We start from the raw sequence: 23,438 nt of genomic DNA, 5'->3' as shown, positions 1-23,438 counted from the left end.
CTCAAATTCAGACTTTAACCACAGCGCAGGCTTAACTCCAAGAAAAATAACTAGATGATATACGGTATCAACATGTCGAACGCTTATTTCTTCTGGGTAAACTTACTTCACCAATCTTCTTACCCACTTTTTCATTTCACCTTTTCTTTTCTTTGTTCTTTCTCTTTCTAAGTGCTAGGGACTCAACACAAGACTTTCAACATACTGGATGAGAATTCCAGCACTGATCCTGCAACCTCTGTTCTCCGTGTGTGTGTGTGTGTGTGTGTGTGTGTGTGTGTGTGTGTGTGTGTGTGTGTGTGTGTGTGTGTGCGCGCGTGCGCACGCATGTTTCCTGTATATCAGTATACCAGTTTTTCCTGCGAGAAGCTTACATAACACTGAAAACAAAGGAGACATAAGAGCTCTGTCACTTTCCTGTCTGCTGTTGTTAATAGTCTCCATATGGCCTTCTAGGTTCCCCTCCCCCCCCCCAATCCTCCACACAGCTGCAAACAATTATGTCACTGAAGCACAGGACCAGTCACGGCCTGTTTTAAAGTCTTATGTGGCTTCTTACAACCAGCACAGGCGAACCCAGACTCTAAGACCCTTCCCAGCACTCCAGTCTACCTGCCCAGTGTGCACTTCCACCTCAGTTCCCCAGGCACTTTCTATCCTCCCAGACCATGCATAACTCTCCAAGCAGTTCCCACACGCGCCTAGGTTTACTGGAGTGGGCAGTGTAAAACATGCTCCTTTGTCACCACCAACTTCAAAGTCCTTGAGCCTTCCTGACGTGACGCAGAAACGGGCTCAAATCTTTTTGTTCCATTTTCTCTCTATTACTGTGACAAGGACCACGAGCAAACACAACCCGGGGAGGAAAGGGTTAATTTGGATTATCTATCCAATCACCGTTTAATCACTGATGGAAGTCAGGGCAGGAAGTCAAGCACAGCAGGAACCTGGAAGCAGGAGCTGATGCAGAAGCCATGGAGGAGTGCTTGCTCATTACTTTCTTAAACCACTCAGGACTACCTGCCCAGGGACAGCTCGTCCTATAGTCTGGGGCCTTTCACATCAATCATTAATCAAGACAAATGCCACCGACTTGCCTATGGGTTGATCTAATGAAGACTGTCCTTCAAGTAAGGTTTCCTCCCAGCAGATGGTCCTAGCTTCTATCAAGATGGTAAAAATCTAACCAGTACACTTTGCTATTGTGGTATTTTTAAATGAGAGGTCCTCCATAGTCTCGGGCATTTGAGTACTTGGTGCCCCATAGGCAAAGTACATTGTTTGGAGAGGTTTAATAGGTGCCGTCTTGGTGAAGGAAGATTACCTCCGGGAACAGTTTGGAGAGTTTAAAGACTCTGACCCCTGCAGTTCACTCTCTGCCCTGTGCTTTAGGGGTAAGGCGTGTGAGCTCTTAGCTCTCTGTTCCTGTCCCTTTGCCTGCGGCTAATTCCCGTGCCCCGCCCCCACTGGACTCCAACCCTCCGGACCTGTAAGCCAAAATAAACTAGTTCTTCTATAAGTTGACCTGGTCTTGATATTTTATCCTCACAGAAAGTAATGAATACAGCCTTGCACTTAAGGACAATTTCCATCTGTATGGGAAGGTTACTTCTTTGCCCAACTATGAAACCTCGGTACAAAATCAGCTGCCCAGTCAGATCACTGAATCCACCTTGAGTTAATGCAGGCGATCAAGGCCCAGACAGCTCACCCTTGACCAGTGGCTCTCAACCTTCCTGTTCTGTGTCCCCTTTAATACACCCCCTCATGTTGTGGTGATCCCCCAACCATAAAGTTATCTCATCACATGCTCGCTTCTGCAGTGCCCACTCTAAAATCTGAACAATACAGACAGAATTAGCATGGCCCCTGCACAGGGATGACACAGAACTTCATGAAACATTCCTTATTTTTCTATGTCCAGTCCTACAGTGACTTTATGCACCAGGATGCATTGGTACCCAAGGGGGCCTCCCTGTGCTCAGAAGGACAGAGGGACATGCTGGGGATGGGGGGCTGGGAGGAGAAGGGCAGCTGGGATGGGGATGTAAAGTGATTAAGTAGTGGAAGGAAATTATTTCGCTGCTACTTCATAACTGTGACTTTGCTCCTGTTAGGAGCCGTGGTGTAAATATCTGGAATGCAGGACATCTGATATGTGACTCCTGTGAAGAGGTCGTTTGTCCTTCCACAGGGCTTACAACCCACAGATCGAGAAGCACTACCCTAGATCTTCCCTCCTCCAGACTCCCTCCTCCAACCATCTCTCCTGGTTAACCAAGTACAGTCTCCAAGTACTAGTGGTGCCTGGCAAGCCATACTTAGGAAAAACCACTAGCCATCAAAGTTGTTACCGCGATGGTTATTAATACCTACCTAACTTCCTAAACAGCACGGTAAACCCAGAAACAGATGCTAAACCCAGGATCTCAAGTCATTACAGCAACAGTAGTTCACAAGCCACCAGCTGGCTGATGTCGGAGTACAGAGGGCAAAGCAGTGTGTCAGCCTTCTTTGAAAGCATCCTTCCTCTGCTGAACACTTTCACGTCGGCCCTCCTAGTGGCACAGCAGTACCTCCTGGCACCACAGTGTCGGGGAGATTTTGTTCCCAAGGCCTTTATCTGAATGGATGCTCTTTTACCAGCATTTTGCTTAATTTGCAGGAATTTATTCCTCCTGTCTCTCCATTCAAATCTGCCAACAGGGCTGAGGTTGTAACTCATGGTGTAAAACACTTGCCTGGCTTGCAGGAGACCTTGGGTTCAATCTTCTGCATGCTGGGAATTGAATCTCAGCTCATCTTATTTCAAACCCCATGTTCTTAAACATCGCACTGTAGAAACTGAGCCCAAAGGCTTGGAGAGAGTTTCCTTCAAACATTCAGGGATTTGGGGCCGAAATGTAGTCTATTTGGTCAAATAGCAAACCTGCAACGAATGTTTGGCCAACTGCTTCAGCTGTGGTAACTTTGTACCTCTCCTCCAACAGCTTGATTTCCCCGAGGTAAGATTACAATTAGCTAGCTACATCTGTTTTAAAAGTGTCCATATATCATATCTTACTCTGCACAAGGCCTTTCTTGTATATAGAAATAGTCTATATAATTTTGTGGCTATCTATAAAGAGCCCACAAAGTTCAAACAAGTATAATCTCCCTGCATAAAGCATGTTAAGTATGTAAGAGAGGCACGTGCTTCGTTGACTTAATAAATTATGCATTCCTTCAGAAAACACGACACCGCCAAATGCTAAGTAAAGGACACAAAGTTTGCACACCTTGTTTTGATTCCAATGGTTGAATTTTTTTTCTTCTAGTACTTATTAGGTAACAGCTCAACATTGTTTCAGCTTCTATTTCCAAATCATGGCAGAAAAGGTAAAAATGAAAGAGTAGAGGCCCTTGGCATACCGTCGGCACTCTATATAAATAAAAAATAAAAAACCTTCAAGCCCCAGCATTTTCATTCTAGATGCACGAGTAAGTTCACCATATCCTCTGGCATCCTAAGGGTTGGAGCTGAAAAGTGAGATGTAAGCCGAAGGTCGAGAACTACACTTCCCATGAGGCTGCTCTTCCGCACGCAACCCCGGCCCTGACGTCGCTGCCATGGCAACCAAGGAGCCTGCGTTCTCTGGGCCCAACTAGGAGCTTGCAGCCCCATCCGGCCTGGGTCAGGGTTGTCCCCCACGCGGAGCCCAGAACATCTGGGGCGGCGCAGTCACCATGCCCAGGTATTGCTGAACCGGCCTGCGGTCCACAACCTCCCCTCCTTCCCACCAGGATAGGGAAGGGGCACAAAAGGGTGGAGCGGAGGTACCCAGCCCTGTCGCTGTGAGCGAGACTGTGGGTCTGGACGGCAGCAGTGCCTCGCAGTGATCACCCCCCATCCCTATCTCACCTGCTACCCCAAACCTCCCAGAACCTCCCAGACCTAGGGCTTAGGGATTTTGTCACAAACTAGAAAAGTAAGCTATTAGGAATGATCTTCCAACTCCATCCACTCGCTGATTGCAGTGAAGTGTTATGAGAGCCACATGCTGTTGCTGGCTGGGGCATGCATAGTGGTGAACCGGACCACAGAGCCTCTTCCCCAGGGGCCCCTGCCTGGTGGTGCAGGGCTTCTGTACTTCAGAGGAAAGGGTAACATCTCCTTGAAGGCGCAGAGTTGGGGATCTTGATGGCTTGTGGAATACATTTGAACTCTTCATCTCTACAAGGTCCCTTTAAAGTACCTGAACCTCCGAATGGTCTACAAGATGTCAGGGAGAGGGCCAAGGGTCTACCATGGAACCGCATAGATCTTTCGCCCCTTTCTGGGTCAGAGGGATGAGCTACAGTAGAGTTTATGCAGTTCAGAATGGAACTGAGTCAGCTTTGCACCGGTTACTGTAGTTAAGCTATGGGCGCCAGGGTTTCGTTCGTTTGTTTTTGGCAGATTGAAGAACCCGTTCCTTCTACGGGGTACTCGAGAGACAGATAATCATATTTGGGGGAGTGGTGTGTAAACAGAGCAAGCAATGGACACAGAATTCCTGACCTATGAAATAAAAGAGTTCAGTTCATCGGGGATCTCGGTTTTGACTTTGTTTTCCTGTTTTGAAATTTTAAAGCACTCTGGTTTTGTTTGTGGGCTCTGGAAATTGAACATCCTAGGCAGTAACTGTTTTAACTTTATCACCAGCCCTGATTCGGGTCCTAGTCCGGTAATAATTATAGACCACCAATAGCTTCTCTAGTTTAAAGGGGCTTCTGTAGTTTAAAAACTAGATGAACAGTGACATCGTAACAAGCACTATGGCCCCCAAAGCAGATATTCTTTTTTCTTTTAATTGACATTTCAGAGACAAAGAAACAGACTGGAGTATGAGGATTAGCATAGAGGCTTGCGTGTGTTAACTTGCCCAGCAAGTACTTAGGACTGGAAGACGCCTCGGTACATAAAGTGCTTGATGTTCAAGCACCAGGATCTGAGTTGGTAAACGTAGGGTGTGGTGCACATGTCTGTAAACTCAGAGAGGAGAGGGAGGGGTGAAGACAGGAGAATCCCTAGAGCTTGGGGACAGCTGGACCCCTGGGGTGACTAGCTGAGACAAGCTGCTGCTGCCTTAACCCACCGCTTGCCATGAGTCCTGGAATGATGAAGCAAATGCATCCTTGCCAGTTGGGGTGTTGACCACGGCAGAGGGATGGATGCTGGGGCACTCAGTTTATAAATGTCAGTACTCGTCACGAACCATTTCCAGGTGAAGAGAGTTAGAAAAGAATCCTTTAGTTACTTAGCTATTGACTCAGGAAATAGTATTTTTATCAATCTTACTGAAGTAAAATTTCTCTGCCGGAAATAAACATTTCTAAGGACTCCTTTCATTTCTCTGCCGTTTGTGTTTCCTACTTATGCAGTGAAACTCTCTGGGAAATCGCGAAGGCCGAGGTAGAGAAACGGAGATGCCATGGAAGTGACGGGGATGGAATGGAGATCGGAGAAAAATCTGTTTTCTTCATTGGCAGTAAAAATGGGGTAATGCTTTTAATATTCTTCAGTTTTCACAGCTTAGCAAGGGACAAGTTTTACCATGATACATTGATAAAATTTACATATCTTTAATCAAATGTTCACCTCGATTTAGCATAAACTAGAACGGGCTAATTATTGATTGGGGGAAGGTTATAACCATGAACAAAATGTTGGAAGATTTTCGACTATTTTTATGTCATAATTCAACATATTTGTGCCTTCTACTTTGATTGTATACAAAGGCCAGGGTTCTCCAACGTCTCCGAGTCAGCACCTCAGTAAATCAGTGTCTTAATGGCGTTCACCATGCAGACTCAGTGATTTTGCTTTTAGGAATCTCTATGAAGGAATGATTGACTTGTGTTAGTGATATTATTAGAGACTTAGTCGTTGTGGAAGGTGTGCGGAAAATGAGGTGGTACTCCCCATCCTCTGTGAGGTCAACCAAGGGTACAGAAAATGTGGGATGTGGCCACCCAACAAGAGCAGGCCTGTCATGTCCGTGTATAGAATTCCTGCATTCCAGGAAAAGCTACTAGCAACATTATCTACAAAGGATCAAGGCTTTCAAGCTTCCAGATACTAGAGCCTGTGTAGCATCAGGGTGGTTTCTCTTTGGAGTTAGAGTTACTATTCATTCTCTGAGCTTCATGCTTGCACATGAGGGCACTGACAGGAAGAAAGTAAGTTCTGAACCGGTGAGGGCAGCCTGAGAACCCCTTTTCTCAGCACCTCCTCAGAATTGCCTGCAGAACACCAGATATCCCCACTTGGAGTTTTCATCTTCATTATTATATTCATTATACTTACTGGCATAGATGATCATATAACAAGAAATAAGTTGGGGCTGAAGAAATGGCTGAAAAGCATTGGCTGCTCTTCCGGAGGAGCTGGGTCTGAGTTCTATCACCCACATGGCAGCTTTTAACTAACTAGCTGCTACTCCAGTCCCAAGGGCTCTTCTCAGGCAACAGGCTTGCATGTGTATAGATATACATGCACGCAACACCCACATACATCTAAAAACCATAAATAAACAAATAAAAATGAAATTAAAAATTAAAAAAATGTGTTTTGGAAGAAACTAATGTAAATTAAAATAAGCAGGATACAAATTTTATATATAATTTGATCTGTTGTATTAATGTGTTATACATTAATTAGTATGTAAAAGATAAACAATTTATGATAGTAAATGTTTAATCATTGTATTTTCATTTTATTTTTTATTTCTGTTCTTTCTGAATGTTTTCTTATTGGCTCACTCACTGCAGTTTTTAATTTAAATCTGAACATGCACACATAAACACATACATCAGAACACACAGACACATAAGTAAAATTCTTATGGGAATTACTTATCTTTATAGTTTTTAACCCAACATGCTATATGAGTATCTCATGGATTTGCTGTTGTGAGCAGGCTTTCAAGCTTCCAGATACTAGAGCCTGTGTAGCATCAGGTTTTCTTTCTTTTTAATATTTTTAATTTAAAGAATGTTTTGTTTTGTTTGGAGACTGTCTCCACTACATGTAGCCTAGGCTAGCCTTGACCATGCTTTCACTTCCCAGGAGCTGGAATTACCACACCAGTGGCTTTAATACTTGAAGAGTTTCCTGTTAGGACAGATACATATAGATTAACCAGTACTAGTCCGTGATCCAGATAAACCGTGTCACATAAGACCTTCTGAATAAAGACTATCAGGAAGGGCTCTGCTAACACCACTCCCACACTGAGTGCCCACACCCTGACATCTTCCACTCTCTGCAGGTGGTAGCAATAAGTGACCTATGTAAACCAGTTTTTGTTCTTTTTCCCTAATGTAAATTTAAGTGAGATTTTTCTTTTGAAGTCTTAGGAACACCTCCAGGGGCCAGAAGTTTCACAGATAGCGTTCTGTGAATAAACACCTGGCTCTGGGGGTATTTTGTGAATAGATAAACATCTGACTAGTTTGTTTTGAAAGCTAAAGAGAAGAAGTAAATGCTTCTCTTGTTCTACTAACAGTGATCACCCTTTCTCAAAGTAGCAGATGAGAATGCCTTTCGGCCTTGTGTGGCTCCTTGTTCTCCTTCCAGCCACACCCTCATTCAGCAGCAAGTCTCTGCTGAACGCCTTCTGCACCAGCTGTGCAGGAGTGAAGGGCACAGTCTCTCCTGTGAGGGACTTGGTGGTAGTGTTTATACACCACACATGGAAACAGAGACAGTAGGGTTGGGGATTTAGCTCAGTGGTAGAGCGCTTGCCTAGCAAGCACAAGGCCCTGGGTTTGGTCCCCAGCTCTGGAAAAAAAGAAAAAGAAAAAAGAAAAGAAAAACAGATAGTGGAAAAAAAAAAAAAAGACAGAGACAGTGAAATGGGGAAGACCAAGAACGAGACTCAGCCATTGAGGCCGAGAGACCTTGGAAGCCTCCATGATCGTTTCTGTTTCCTACTGTCATCAACTCCCTGACAGTTGGGCTCATGTTTCAGAGAGTTCAGTCATCATGGTGGGGAGGGCACAGTGGAACAGAGAAGTTCACGTCATGGCACCAGGAGCTAGAAAGAAGGAAATACAGAAGGGGACAAAGGGGCATGCCCGGATCTACTTCTCCAGTCAGGCGCTCCGCCTCCTTTTCACAGCCTCCTAAGAAAGCCATCGTGTGATGACCCCACCAGGGGAGTCATCCATCCAGTGTCAGTCATTGACCCAAACTCTGCCAGTTGGCAATCAGGCCCCCAATACCTGAGGCCAGGGGAAACATATCATCCGAACCATGTCAGCACCTTAGAGAGAGCGAGGGCGAATGCTTGAGGGACAAGAAATAATGAAAATCATTGATTCAGACGAAGGGGTCAGGGCGGGTCCTGAGCATCCAGAACAGGAGTGGATCAGAGAGGGAGCGAGCTCGAGTGTGGTCTTCATGGTGGAGAGGAAGGTGAGGCATCTGGTGAGCATCACGCACTTGAGGGGATGCAGGCACCAAGGGGGTTGGCCGAGTTCCTCTAGAGTGTGTGCCACTCACATCATAGTGAACAGTTGCTGCTGCCGCCTTGAGAACAGAGGGGGCTGACGGTTTTGAAAGCCTGGTAGAGGACACACCCCAGGGTCAGCGGGTTTTTAAGACCTCTCCTAAGGTTGGGGAGGCTGAGGTGATTTCCTAGAGAATGGGAGTGGCCGGAGAATGTTTTGCATCTACAATGTGGGGAATGGATTCAAGATAAAACTCTGGACATGACGTGCAGCTGACACAGGGAGAGGAAACTGCAAACCTGTCCATTAGAAACACGTGTAACATGGTTATGTCCATCAGTGTATGCACCTGTGCGTGTGTAGACATGACACGTGTGTGCGTGTGTGTGTGTGTGTGTGTGTGTGTGTGTGTGTGTGTGTGTGTGTGTGTGGGAGGAAGCAGGAGGAGGCATTTCCAAATTGACCCCTTACCATGTAAATGTAGTTCTACATTACTGTACATAATAGCTGTATAGTCCTTGTGTGACTTGTCTTAATTTGTCTGCTACATCGAGGTTTCCAGTGTTTCAGCATTGACCATACTCAGTGTGTATGTGTGTTTTATAGTATTACGAAAAGGTATTCGATCTCACCGTATTGCACATATACTCTAGAGTGGTTTATTATGTAGCCTGTTTAGGAAGGAGCAGGGGAGGGGAGAAGAAGGGGGAAAGAAGAGAGAGGGAGAGAGAGAGAGAGAGAGAGAGAGAGAGAGAGAGTCTCTGTCGTCTTTTGCAAGTTTTCCAAACTTTTCCTTGGAGCCCAGGGACTTTCTGCTGTGGGGCTGCCCCTGCCGCTCTGCTCACACCGCTTCTTCCCAAGGGGTCATTTACTGTTTTTTCTCCACTGAACCAGTCTCTGGGTAGGATGTGGGTTTTGTTTCACAGTTAGTGGCCAGAGCCTATATTTCTTGACTCCTAAAAAGGAAGTTGGAACCAACACATCCTCTAGAATTGAAATCAAGTGCTCTAGCAGGATGTCTGAGCTGTCAGCCTCCAGAGTTCCTACTGCACATCCTGTGTTTGTGTGCGAGCTTTTGTCTTTTTTTCCACTTCAACAATTAGGATGGAAACATTTTAGAACACTCTCATCAGACTAACTAGTAATTAGCATTGCTGAGTAAAGACGGTTAAGACAGCTGTCAGGTGACCACGAGCGTGAGCTGTGATTTGCGGATGTTTGTCATCTCTGGACTTGATAATTATAACAGGAGCGGTGTGGTTACTCTGTGATAGAAAGTTGACAGCTCACTTCCCCCGTATCAAACTTTGACACAATTCTGAAAGTTTCTAGTTTTTCCTTTCCAGGTGATTTATCATTCAAATCATTTTAAAAGCTATTTTGGGCCACAGTTACAAACACTAATAAAGTTTTACATGTAGGTGGCATTAACACAGTGTTCTTTCTTTCTTGATTTCTAGGGAAAGACTACGATTATTCTACGGTGTCTTGACAGGTAAGTGTTCTGTCAACCTCTCTTACACCCCATTCACGTTTGGTCCAGCCGCAACAGAGCAAGTTAGGCATCCAAAGACGTGGAATAAAGAATAATTTTGAGACTCAATATATCCAATTCCCAATCTTAATTACAACTCTAAAGATAGTCTGATCTCGAATACAACCTTTAAGAGTACCTTTAAAGATAAGAAGGCCAAAAGCATTCAGGGCAATGCTGGGTTGTCCTGCTTGCAGAAGACATGTCACCACAGCAACACAACCTCCAAAGGCACTCGTTCTCTGGGGCGGGGCCGCTTTGGTATGTGAGGTCTTTTTATTCTGCCTAATCGATGAGCAGTGATTGTAATGAGTGTTCCCTATACTAAATCATCCAGTGTGACACTAGTTTAAGATAAAGAGCCACCAGCTGCGACAGTAGTAGAAATTGTTCATTTAAGCTCTCTTGTAGTGTACCCAAAAACGGGACAATTTGTCAAATTGTGGCTTAACCATGTTAGATGTTTTATTTTAGAAGAAGCATCTTACTTCCTAAAAGAGCTATATCTTTAAGGAAATATAACTAAATAATGCTTTGTGTGTATACCAAGAGTATCTGCCAAGATAAAGTTCAAAATGCTCAACAAATAGAAATATATAGGTCACAGGTTTTAAATGTGTGGTCTTTGTTCTCCTAGCTTGAACTAATTATAATATTATTCAGCCTCAAAGGAAAGAAATCCAGCACAGGACAGAGCCTGCTTCTCTTGCAGAGAACCCAGGGTTGCTCCCCAACATCTACATGGTAGCTCACAACTGTCTGTAACTCCAAGGAATCCAGATCCTCTGACCTCCACAGGCGCCTGGCATGCACATGGTGCTCACACATGCATGCATGCTACACACACATGCACATGGTACACACACATGCACATGATACACACAGATATACATGGTGCACATGCATGCATGCTTATGATACACACACATGTTCATGGTATACACATGTGCTCATGGTACACACACATGCATGCATGGTGCACACACATGCACCTGGCACACACACATGTACATGGTGCACACATATACATGCATGCAGGCCCTACTCATCTACATAAAATAAGGAAATCTTTAATTAAAAAAGGAAATAAATTCTGTCATATTCTACAATGTATGTGAACTTTGAGGATACTGTGCTATGTGAACTAGGCCTATCAACAGACAAAGCTGTCCAATTGCTTCTGTATGGGAAGCAGTTAGAAGCAGAAGGAGAGTGGAGAAGCTGGGAGGAGGGGGCATGGGACATTGTTCAATGCATATGGAGTTGTGAAGTCGCAAGGATTAGTTCCACAGCAGTATGAACGAAGATGCCTCACACTGCAAACTACACACTTAAAAGGGTATGCCAGTAAGATTTAGTTCATATATTTCTTACAACATTTAAAACAAATATATACCACAAATTGCTTTCCAAACAATTTAAACTTGCTTAAGTAATTTATTAAATCATTTAAATATTTTTCCAAATCGTCTGTTGGCTTTATGCCCTTGTTCATATATTTTTTTTCAACTCTCCTTTTTGACTGAGATTTGAAATAAAGGACGACATAGAAATTTCCCACATGGTGTCCCCAGAGAGCTGGGGACAGAGAGCATGGCCCTTGGTGCTGTCAGCTCACTGCCTCTCCGCTGGCCCTGCAAAGCGCCCATCCATTCAGGCAGCGATATTCACTGCTGCCCCTGCACTACAGCCCCAGGACAGCATTTGAAGGGCGTGTTTATGTCTTGTGGAATAACGCCATTATAGCTTTACCTCAGTGCTAGTATGCATTATTAGCATACTAATAAATGTATTAATGTGATTAATAAAGTGCTTAAGAGGAAGTGAAAATGGGTAGTTGTAGCTATGGAAACCAGTGCACCACCATGCTAATAATGTCTGCCCTTCTTGTACAGGGATGAGCCGGCAAAGCCGACCTTAGCTCTGGAATACACGTACGGAAGGAAAACCAAGGGGCATAACACAGTGAGTCCACTTGGAGTCCTGTCTCAGGCCTTCGGCGGGAGGCCAGGGTGCCGAGACGGCCTGTGTCAGTACAGCAGTAAGCAGGCCAGAGGCGCACGGCACAGATGCGGGCTTTAACTTCATCCGCAGCTCAGCTGACGGGAAACCCACCTAATCTGTGGACACATTTTGGCATTCTCTTTTCTATCTTAAAGTGTTGAAAAAATTATTTGCAATTTTTGTACAGTTCTTTGGCCTACTTATGCCAGTTTAATAGTGAGTTCCTTGTATTATATGTGGTGCTTTTGCTTTGGGGTTTGGGGGATTGGGGGCTTCAGTTCAGTTTTGGGTTTTTTTTCCACTGTGTATCTCAGACTGGCCTGAAACTCATTATGAACCCCAAGATGGCCCCAAATTTGGAATCCTTATGAGTATCGCCAAGTTGTGTTAAGTTATAGACACATGACAACAGGCCCAGCGTGCAGTGAGAGTTCTTTGGAGTTTGATGGTATAGGGTTCTTTGCCTACTTACAATACAGATGGCCCTTTTTCTATTTTTCAAATAAAAATAACACTATTACTGCTGCCATTCTTTTTTTTTTTTCTTTTCCTTTTTTCGGAGCTGGGGACCGAACCCAGGGCCTTGTACTTGCTAAGCAAGCGCTCTACCACTGAGCTAAATCCCTAACCCCCTACTGCTGCCATTCTTATAATTTTAAAATTATTTTTAAATTTGTCATATGATACATTTTGAACATACTTTCCTTTCTCCAAGCCCTCCCAGATCCTTCCTACTTCTCCACTCACCCAGATTCATATTCTTTCTCTCTCTTAAAGGGGAGGGGGGGAGACTGAAGCAAACAAAACCAAGACAAGAAGACAAAAGACACCAACCCATAACTTAACAACAAGAGGCACACAGGAAAACATGGAGTCATTCTGCATTTGTCCACTCCGCTCTGGAGCATGAGGCCTGCCGGGAGTGTGGCTGATGTACCTACCCAGTGGCACTGCATTGGCTCTAAGAACTCATCTTCCCTCTCCCAGCAACTGCAAACAGTGTCTCAGTCAGGAACCTGGTGCCCCTTCCCTGCCCCGTGCTGGGGTTTTCTCTAGCTTGAACTTGTGCGGTCCTGGTACATCCCATCATGGTCCCTGTGAGCTCATGTGTTCATCAGCCAGCCCTCTTGTGTCTGGAAGATGTTTCCGTGGGGTCATCCACTATTCCTGGCTCGTAGCCATCCTTCCACCTCTTCAACATAGATCCCTGAGCCTTTCCTGAGAGGTTTAATAGAGAGCCACTTGGGGCTGAGTGCCTAGGTCTCTCACTGTCTACATTGCCCAGGAGGTACCCACCATGACACAGTAGGTCTCTGCTGCTAGAAGCTTCTCTGGTGGGATCTGGGCAGTGCACTAACCTGTGGCTATAACTGTTGTTAGGAGCCATGGTTTTGCTGTGTTCACACAGAAGAATAAGAGTAGCAGGCTTTCCCCAAGCCTGTGATCTGTCTCAGGTTAATGTCCTCATTAATAGTCTGACATGGGGTCTACCTCATGGAGGAGGCCATAAATCCAATTAAAAAGTGGTTGGTTGCTCCCATAACCTTCGTGCCAGTTTTGCAGCAGTGTATCTCACAGGCAAGTCGCTGTTGTTGAGTTTGTAGCTGGGTGATATGACGGTTGTTATTTTCTTCTGATACACTATGAACACTAATCCGAAGGCATGAGACCTTAGGTTGAGCACAAGTTAAATTCTCCATGTTTGATGACATGGGGCCCTAACATCCAGTCGTGGGGGGTAAACAGTGACAGTGTCAAAGCCTGCGAAGTTTGATCATTGTGGAGGTGGTCTGTGGGAAGTCTGTGGCCAATAACTCAACAAAATGTAACCCATTTCTAGAGTGAAGGTTTTCCTTGGTAGCACATAATCTCTAGTGGAATTTGCTTCCCTCCCTCATATGGTAACTCCCAGTGTCTTGTTTTAATGATGTGTTTGCATGTGTATCTTTGTGTGGGTATTCGCAGGAGTCAGGTGCCTGTAGAGACGAGAAGGCACTGGCTTGCCAAGAACTGGAGCTACAGGCATTCGGAGCTGCCGGATGTGGATGCTCAGAACAGAGGCAGGGTCTTCTACAAAGGCCATGAGCACTCTTAGCTCTGAGCTCCACCCCTTGGTGCTTCTGTTTTATTTTAGGGACAGGTTGGTCTCTCACCCCAGAATGGCCTTGAGTTCGCACTCCCCCTGCCTCAGACCTTCTGAGGGATGATATTAGAGGTGTAAATCACCATGTCCACATTAGAATAGCTTGCACTAAATTATTAGTGGTTTTCGCTTTTTGTTTTTAAATAGAGTTGGGATTGTAGCTCAAAGTTAGAGGACTTGCCTAGAATTCTTTACTCCTGAATTCAACCTCTAGATTGTTGGGAGGGAAAAACTATAAAGTGGTAGCACTTCTGGAGACCACAGGCCTAATTGAGTCTGTTTTCTACCTGTTTTAATATCTGTTCAGAAGATGTTAGAAACTGTTCAGCAGAGGGGAAGAACACAGAGTAATATATGGTATGGTATGGGACAGAAATTCCTAAGTGAAAATTGCTTTTGGATGTCTCACAGCCAAGGTCGTTTCTTAGGTGTGTGAAGGACAGTGTGAGCAGAAGGGTCTATTACCTCCATACAACAGCACATTCGTATAGAATGATCTAGTTCAAATGTTTGCTCACTAGAGGGTGAATTAAAGGGTTGTATGGCAGGACAGATCCACGATCCCAGCACTCAGGAAGTGGAAGCAGGTGGATCTTGGTGAGTTCAAAGTCAGCCTAGTCTATGTAGTAAGTTCCAGTCCAACCAGAACTGTGTAGTGAGACCTTGTCTCACAAAATAGAAAAGAAAGAAAGAATTTTATGACGGATGTAAATGTACAAGAATCAAAAGTGCCTGCGATTGCTTTCTGGATCTACCAACGAAAGTGGGTTATTAAAACCGAGAAATTAAAAAGAAAAGAACACACTGAGATCCAGGAGAATCTCATTTTTGTGACTCACGTGGATTATGACGTGAGCTATCTTTTTTATGGGAAACTTGAAACTGCTCTCACAAACTTAACTTCTGAGAAAGGCTGTAAAACTTTGCTTTGTGACATTGTGAAGCAAGAGAGATTTTCCAGTGAAAACTGACTCATTCCACAAACATTAGTGATTCAGTATCAACAATAGTAAAACGGTTTTAGAGATTACGAGAATTGTCCCGATGAAAGGAAAATAACAAATATTCCTCTAAAATGCGCTTAACTGCCATTTGCCATCTGTGTTCATGGTAGCAGGTCATGAAAGCCCAGATGACAACTGCCTGGCACCTGTGTTCCCTCTAAACTTTGGACCATGGCGCAGGGATTTTCTAAATCTGTTCTCAGAGCATCACATCTTTGTCGATGAAATGTTTCATTATGAGTTCTAGATGGAGGCAAACTGTTGCCCCGTACAGGACAAAGTGCTTGCTCCTCAGAGCCTTTGTTGACGATGGCGAGACGCCCCAGTGAGCAGTCCTGAGCTGGGCCTGGATCACACTGGTTAAAACTGCATGGCTAGCTGGCCTTGTCAGTCCCCTCTTAGCTGAAGAGTCCTCCAAATGGAGAGGTGTGGCTAGCCTTTCCCAGAACGGTTTTGCTCAGGCCTAGGTTAGCTTAGGCCCTACCTGTGTAGCTCACTCGTGAGCATCTGCATTTTTAGATCAGAATGCTCTGCCTCCCTGCTATATGTCCATGGAGAATCCCAAGTGTGCTAAACTGAATAATTATACCTAAATTTTATTTAAGTGCATATTTTGTGTGATATTGTTATTTATAAAGCCGGGAGCACTGTGTATACTTTCTATAAGGTATAAACAGAGTTGGTATTTATTTCACAGAAAAATGTGTATCGCTGACAGTTCCTTTGTTCTTTGGAATGTATTTGCTGTATTTCAAGGTATGAATAGAGGAAAGAAGAGTTTCCAGGATAAAGAAAGGGTTCATGAGGGCAGAATATTTTGTATCTATAATTATTACTGATAGGTGCTAATAAAGTATAACAGAATACTTAAAAGTTTAAAATTGAGTATTTCTTAAACCCTCTATTTTCTTTCAGCCAAAAGACATTGCTCACTTTTGGGAGCTGGGTGGAGGAACCTCGTTACTGGACTTAATCAGCATCCCAATTACAGTCGACACCTTAAGGTGAGTGGAAGTCACAGGCTTCCTTCGGTGAGACAGTTTTATATTGTCTGGGGTGACTGCAGCCCCTTCCTTCTCATGAGCTCGGACTGCACCACTTCCAGATAAGTCCTGAAGGACCCGAGGCTCCGGCCAGGGCTGAGTGAGGCTTGTCCTGCCAGCCGCGTACTTTACAAACCTGCCTGCAGGGGAAAATGTCGAATAGTATTTGGTGATGAATTCATTTTCAAAAGTACGAAAAGCTTGATTCTTTCCAATCGTCTTAGTGTGAGTTAACTCAGTGGGATTCGTCTTCAGCTGGCTGGTGTCAGCCTCCCGTGGAATTTAACACCAGTGTTACCGGCCTCCATCCAAAGGATGCCTGTGTTGAAGAGGAGAGGTCTCTCTACTGACTTTTAAGAATCAAGGCCAAGGGGTAAACTCCAAACCCACAGACACTCCCACACATTGGCCATATCAGATGTGGAAACTTGTGACATTCTGTGTTGCTGGGGCCTGATCCTAGCCAAGAAAAAAAATAAATCGAGTTTGGAATATTTCTTATTAGAGATGAACACAAACCCTTGCTCTTGCCTGAACCAAATACAGAGGACCCAGCAAGTCTTTGTCACGCTTCAGGCATGAAGAGCCCTAGGGACCAAATCACAACTTCTTTCCAAGACAGTTGCATGTCCAAAGTTATCTGGATACAGGTCAGACTGGCTTTACTTAACCAGCAGTGTCTTCCTTTTAGTGAAATGCAGTTTATTCTCATTCGTTTTGAGATAGAGTCTAACAATATTGCCCCAGTAGCTTCCAACTCACAGAGCTCCACCTGAATGCCTTCTGAGTACTAGGATTAAAAGCATGCATTATCACGTGTGGTGTTTGTGTGCGTGTAGGTGTGCACGTGTGTGCCTGTGTATCTGCGTACGTGTATGTGTGTGCGCACATGGGGTGTGCACACAAGTGCGTGTGTTGTGTATATGTGTATGCACATGTGTATCCGAGTGATCCTGGAGACCAGAAGAGAGCATCAGATCTCCCAGAGCTGGAGGCATCAATATGGCCTGGGGCTCCACAAACTAGAGTCTTCTTGTCAGCAGGCTTCCTTACCGTTAGGCTGTGCAGCGAGGGGCAGGAAGCGGATGTCTCCGCTGCTGTTGAGTAGATGCTGGCACCCTGAGAAGTAGGCTCTAGTGCCAGTGAAGAAATGGATCTGCTAGCAAGAGTAAGAGCAAGCAGACAGAGAGCCAGCTTCTCTCTCATGCCTTTGATAGGTTGGCAGCAGATGATGCGGCCCAGGTTAAAGGTGGATCTTCCACCTCAGGGATTTAGATTTAAAACAATCTCGAACGAGCTCATCCAGCTACTTGGGTTTTAGTTCATTCCAATTGTAGTCAAGTTGACTAAGAACAGTCATCACAGGCTCCATTGGACGAGACTGAGTTGTCATTTGTAAGGTTATAGCAGCTTTCAGTCCCGTGTGGTGCAGACCCATGCAGCCCTGTGAGTGCTGCCTCAGGCTCTGTGAGTTCATATGTGCACAGAGCCGCTGACTTCGGGGCCTCATTTCCTCAGCTTCTTCTGTCCCCTCTGCCTCCTCTTCAGCAGGGTTCCCTGAGCCCTGAGGGAGGAGGTGTTCAATAGAGACAGTGAGTTAGGCCTGAGTGACCTAAGGACTCTCACTCAGGGCATAATGTCTGGTTGTGGGTCTGTGTGTCTGGCTGTGGGTCTGTGTGTCTGGCTGTGGGTCTCTGTGTATCCTGAACTGTTTAGTCTCGGGTTCTTGGATATGCAGACATTGTTGGGTTGGGCTCCATCGTCCACAGTGGGCACTAAATTAAATCAGATATCAGTTATTCCTCTTACAGGCTTTGTGTACTGCTGCACCAGCGTGTCTTGTAGGCAGGACACCGTTGTACGTAGAAGTACTGAGTTCGTCTTGCGTTTCTCCTTTGGTAGTGTGCAGAGTGCCTTGCTCTGAAGACGCTAGCCCATGGGGTGAAGGCTCTGTGTAGTCACCAGTTGATTTCTCCGTGTTCAACGAGTTGTGTAGATGCTGTCTTCAGCAATGTTGCCAGTGCGTGGAGAGCAGCCTACAGTCTTGACAACAGCCAGGCTGTTTGGGGTTCCCATGGGACCCCATTGGCCAACAACTCATTTAGATGTAACCTGTTCCCAGTACTACATTTGGTGGCAAGATGTTCAGTTAGGCTTTATATATACATGGAGGTCCCTGGTTTCTGCTTATAAATCCCTTTTCCCTGGGACATTAAGGTGTTGTGGGGTTTTGTTTGTTTGTTTCTTTGGTTTTGCTTTGTTTTGTTTTCTTTTTTTGGGTTGATTGGTTTGTTAAAAAACTTTACAACTACAGAGTTTTACATTTGACTTTGCTGTTGTTCCTCTTCTTCCCCTCCCCCTCCTCCTCTTCCTTTCCTCCTCTTCCTCTTCTTCCTCCTCCTTCTTTCTTCTTTTTCCCAGACAGGATTTCTCTGTGCATTCCTAGCTCCCCTGGAACTCTAGTCCATGCTGGTCTCAAACTCAGAGCTTCCCTCTGCCTTCTGAGTGCTGTGATCAAAGCTGTCACTTTCTTTAATGGCGATAAGCAAAGCTTACTAGGAATTAGTATGGTTTGTAGGTGACCTTTGAGAAGAGGCGGTAAGAGTGGAAATAATGAGAGTAGGGAGGAGCTGAAGGCCCGCTGTCACCTTGTGTGGCCAAGAGGCTGGAAGACTGCAAACAGAGGCCCACTTTTCCTGTACGAGGCCAGACTTGCACTCAACCTTACTCTTCCTCACGTAATCTGAGACGGGGCCAGACAGACTTTCGGAAATTTGGGGTTCTACAAGAAGTGAAAACCTTGCATGTTTCTTTACCCCACTGTGTCAGGTCTGAGATGTTCTGTCCCAGGACAGCAGGAGCCAGTTTTGGAAGAGGAAAAGGACCCAGGTTATAATGAATTAAGCCCAGGTCTGGGTCCAAAGTCAGTTAGTGAGGATCTCACTTCATGTAGTTGCTAACCACAGAGAATTTTTAAACTGGAATTAGTTTGACACATAATTTCCTTGTTTTGAGTTAACTCCAGCAAACTGAGAAACTGATATATTGCCACACGCAATTAGATATTGTTTACCCTTGACATAATGTTTCTAGAACAGAATGTTTCCACAGGCTTTGTTACCGGTCCACGATTCACTGAATCCTGTCCCAGGATTCAGATAGCGTGTAAACACAAAGGATGTTTTATTCTGCAGAGTCCAGCATGCTGGGGTCTCCCATCACCAAGATAGAGAGACACCCAAGTGAGCTTGCAGGCCTGGTTTAAAGCACATTAGGGAACTCTGGGGTAGGTGACCTCTATGTTAATCTGTTGGGTCCATCACCACAGACATTCCATCACTGGGGTGTGGGGGCTGGGAACTGTTGCTGACCCATTGACCTTGCCGCAGGCTAGATGGTGTGGCAGCTCCTGAGGCCTGGACTTGTCTAGAATTGCCCAGTTCTTGGAAATAGAGATCTAGGCCTAGTCTCCTTAACTGCTGATTTGAAGCCTTCTCAGATTAACTTGCAGATTTAAATGCTCTAGCAATTCCTGTGGTCTGGTCTCACTTTAAGAATTGCTAAGCTGTGACCTTAGCTAACATTTGCCATGAAGAAGGCACAGAGCAATACAGTACTAGAAACAAAAAGTTAGCTAATCCGTTTCTGTTCTGCCTATTTTCAGGGTTAATTCAGGATTAGTATGATTTTTATATTGTACTACTTGACCATAGTACAAGAGTTCACAAGTCTTTTAAAAAACAAAAACTCTTTTAGCTTTATGCTAAAGCTCTAAAAGTAAAATTAGTAAAACTTCTTTACTACTACACACTACACACTTAGTATATGACTCCACAGAGAGGCAGACATTTATAAACTTAATCAGTGACATAGAAATGACAAGAATTTTACAGATATGTTTGATAACTAGTATCTAAAGGATCCTTACTAAACTGAGACCACAGGGACAGAATTTAGATACTGTTTTGTGTGAATTACCCAAAATACCGGGTTGACTGACCCCACAAAAATCCTGAATAGCATCATTTTGTGTCCTCTCGGAATATTTGCCTGTTGAGTAGGGGTGCTGTACCTGAGCTGGGTGTGAGGGTGCACAACTCTGATGCTAGCACCTGAGAGGCAGACACAGGCGTCTCTCTGTCACCACTCCATTTTTTAAATTTTTAAAAACTTTCTATCGGTGCACCTCATGCCTGCAGTACCTACAGCGGCCAGCAGAGGGTGTCTGTTCCCCCCCTCCCCCCCAGGAACTAGAGTCAGATGTTTGTGAGCCAGGGACTTGAACCTTCTCGCTTTCTGGAAGAACAGCCAGGGCTAACTGCTGAGCCATCCCTCCATTCCTTTTATTTTCCCCTTGGCCAATAGCATAGCTCTTTGGAGTTATTGGAGTCTTTTTGTAATGGGTTATTTTGTTGTAGAGATTAGATTCAGATTTGTTTAATATGTCGGAGTGGAGTCCACGGCTTGTGGCGATGGCAGCGTCCTCTGCTAATAGAGTTGTGCTGTCCAAGAGACAGAGCAGTATAGTCTGGAAGACAGACGACTTTGATTTAAAGACCCTTCTTCAGTTACTAGCTATATAGATATATGCTTCTATTTTCAGATCCATAAAATGGGACACATCTTCTAGGGAGGCTGCCTAGGAAAAGCTTAAGTAAACCCGTTGGTTTCCCAGTGAGGCTCGTCAGTGTGTCCGTTCCCCTCTGTTTATATCGCATTGCTGCTGACCGTGGCATTGAGATCATTTTTGCCCCTCTTCTGTGGAGCACCAGGTAAAATTAGGTCTAAACATGGCATCGCCGGAGCGGTTTGAGTTCAGCTTCTCTGTCTGAACTGGATGGTTCTTAGCTGTAAGAACAAGCAGTGAGCACCAGTAGGGTAGGACAGCAGAGCACAGCAGGCTGTGAGCGAGTTCTCACTCCATCTTGGAATAATGGCATGCTGGGTATTTTTACACATTAGATAAATTTCAGGACAGTCGTGGCTCAAAACAGTCACCTTGGGACTCTCTTTGTTTAAAGCTGTTTTAATCTCTTTAGGACGTTTTCTATTGTTCTTGTTTTGGATCTTTCCAAACCTAATGATCTTTGGCCCACCATGGAAAATCTGTTGCAAGCCACAAAAAGCCACGTAGACAAGGTGACAATGAAGCTGGGCAAGGCCAACTCGAAGGCCTCGTCTGAGATGAGGCAGAGGATGTGGAGCGTCATGCAGAAGGACCATCCGGTGAGCTCTCTGCCTCGCTCTGGCCTCGGCACCACAGAGTGGCGAAGGCTTTGCGATGCAACCTCTTTCATTTTCTGCACCACTTAACATTTGTTTGATGTAAATGAACCGATTTACCGGAAAATGAGGGAATTTTATAAAGCTCAGTAAGAGCGGCAGTAAGAGAAGATCCAGACGACGATGTCTCCTTGTTTACTGCTGTGTGTCTTACCTCAAGAGAAGTGGAGTTCAGAGTAGAATCTTGATATGGATTTTATAATCCCTGTAAGAGGAAGAATGAAAATCCAGGTTGAGCTGGGGAGGACTGAAGCTGCAGACTGAAGCAGGAGCAGAGGTTCTGTTGCCTCCCAGCGCCGTAGGTTAGAAACTCCTTAGCGTCATAGGTAAACCAGGTAGGAAAGGCAGGTGGAGGTGGCAACCACCCCTGATCCCAGCACTTGGGAGGCAGAGGCAGGCAGATCAGAGTTCGAGGTCAGCCTGGGCTACAAAACAAGTTCCAGGACAGCCACGGCTACACAGAGAAACCCTGCCTTGGTAAAAACCAAAACAACCCAGAATAGCAGGCCACGGAAGTGAATGAGTACCGTGAATTAGGATAATTGCCATCTCTGGCTTTACACTTAAAATATAGCACAAAGTGAAAGTTAATGTCATAGCAAACTCTATGACAGAAAGTATGGTCAACATCAGTGAAGTGAGAAGAGGTTTTCTGAAATAAATAGAGATTCCAAAGAGACTAGCAATACACAGCTAAAATCAGGTATATGTGTTTATTAACAGGATCGTGAATTAATTGACCCATTTCCAATACCTCTGGTCATTATTGGAAGTAAATATGACATTTTCCAGGTAAGTGCTTCCACGTCTAGCTGTTTATTGGGCGTGTGTAGCTACGCTTTTATGGGGAGGCATGAAAATGACGCAATGAGAAAATTAGCTCTGGAAGGGACCGGCTCAGAGCCCCCCTCTAAAAGGTTGTAGAGAGGACAATGTGGTGCGGACACCCCAAGGAGGTGAAGAAAATGAGCCGTTGGTTAGAACGGGGTGAGGCAGAAGACTTAAACAAATCTTGAGCGCTGAGGGAGAAGATTTCCTTCCCAACTTTAAATTGAGGAAAGTAGGAAATTAGTTTCTTCTTATCTTGGCTTGTCAGAGAGTCCTTAGGGTATTGCGCAGGATGAAATGTGTGCCTCCATCTGGGCTCTCTGAAGCCAGCGCTTAAACAGATCTGATAGCAGCGGGAGGCCGCGGCTTGTTCAGTCTCCTGACGTGAACGTGGGGGTGACCGAGCCGGACTCCTCAGGGTGGGGATTTAAAAACAAACAATGTGTTTCTCCCCGAGTGAGCTGGCGAGACCTCTGGCTTATTTTTCCTTTTAATAATTTCCTTCCACAGGATTTTGACCCTGAGAAGAGAAAGGTGATCTGTAAGACCCTGCGCTTTGTGGCGCATTACTACGGAGCCTCGCTGATGGTCAGTGCTCCCCGTCCTCTGGGCTCGCACGCACGGAGAGGAAGGAGTGTAGGAAGGAGACAGAAGGCTGCACAGACGGAATAAGATGCTAGGCTCACCCTGCCCCCGTCCTTCCGACTTCCAAAGCTCTGCTCTCTCCTGCAGGCCCTTAGACAGGGCATCTGCAGAACACTCTGCCCATGGCCTCTCCTCCCTCCATGGCTTGTATCTGTAAGCCCAGTCGAGCGTCAGAGAGACATTGGTGTGTTCACACATTTTTATTTTTATCTTCAAGAATTAGAGTCTATATTCCCTCAAAGGAAGGGTGGAAGGGAGGAACTTTAATAGGATGCTGTTTTTATGTAGAAACAATGCTGTGTAGAGGTTAAAACCACAACTTTTGCAGTCGAACTGCCCAGATCATTGTCAGGGTGACCGACCCCTTATTAGACACATAATTAGGCAACCCACTTCTGCCTCCTCTCCTCTCAGATAAACACGGATGGGAACAGTGCCTGCCTGCTTCATGCAGAGCAGCGAAGGGGTGTGCGGGGTGT

At 45.1% G+C, this 23,438-nt stretch overlaps 1 protein-coding gene and 1 non-coding gene across 3 annotated transcripts in view; both read left to right on the top strand.

Moving 5' to 3' along the window:
- Positions 1–1,809: 1,809 nt before the first annotated feature.
- On the top strand, positions 1,810–1,914 carry LOC120093294 (U6 spliceosomal RNA). Its single transcript, XR_015623652.1, has one exon. It is a non-coding gene; the product is annotated as a U6 spliceosomal RNA (small nuclear RNA).
- Positions 1,915–3,625: 1,711 nt separating this feature from the next.
- Dync2li1 (dynein cytoplasmic 2 light intermediate chain 1) overlaps positions 3,626–23,438 on the top strand; it is a 32,949-nt gene continuing 13,136 nt past the window's right edge. The window contains 8 exon segments of one of the 2 annotated variants that reach the window (NM_001395083.1): positions 3,626–3,734; positions 5,404–5,521; positions 9,936–9,970; positions 11,905–11,974; positions 16,076–16,164; positions 21,243–21,429; positions 22,210–22,278; positions 22,825–22,902. In NM_001395083.1, coding sequence (NP_001382012.1) covers positions 3,727–3,734; positions 5,404–5,521; positions 9,936–9,970; positions 11,905–11,974; positions 16,076–16,164; positions 21,243–21,429; positions 22,210–22,278; positions 22,825–22,902 — 654 coding nt within the window. In that variant the 5' untranslated portion in view covers positions 3,626–3,726. 2 annotated transcript variants of the gene reach the window in all.

Source organism: Rattus norvegicus, chromosome 6 (assembly GCF_021556685.1).
Source record: "Rattus norvegicus strain SHRSP/BbbUtx chromosome 6, alternate assembly SHRSP_T2T, whole genome shotgun sequence".
NCBI classification, from domain to species: domain Eukaryota; kingdom Metazoa; phylum Chordata; class Mammalia; order Rodentia; family Muridae; genus Rattus; species Rattus norvegicus.
Note: the sequence above shows the minus strand (reverse complement) of the source record. Positions and strands in the feature narration are given on the sequence as shown.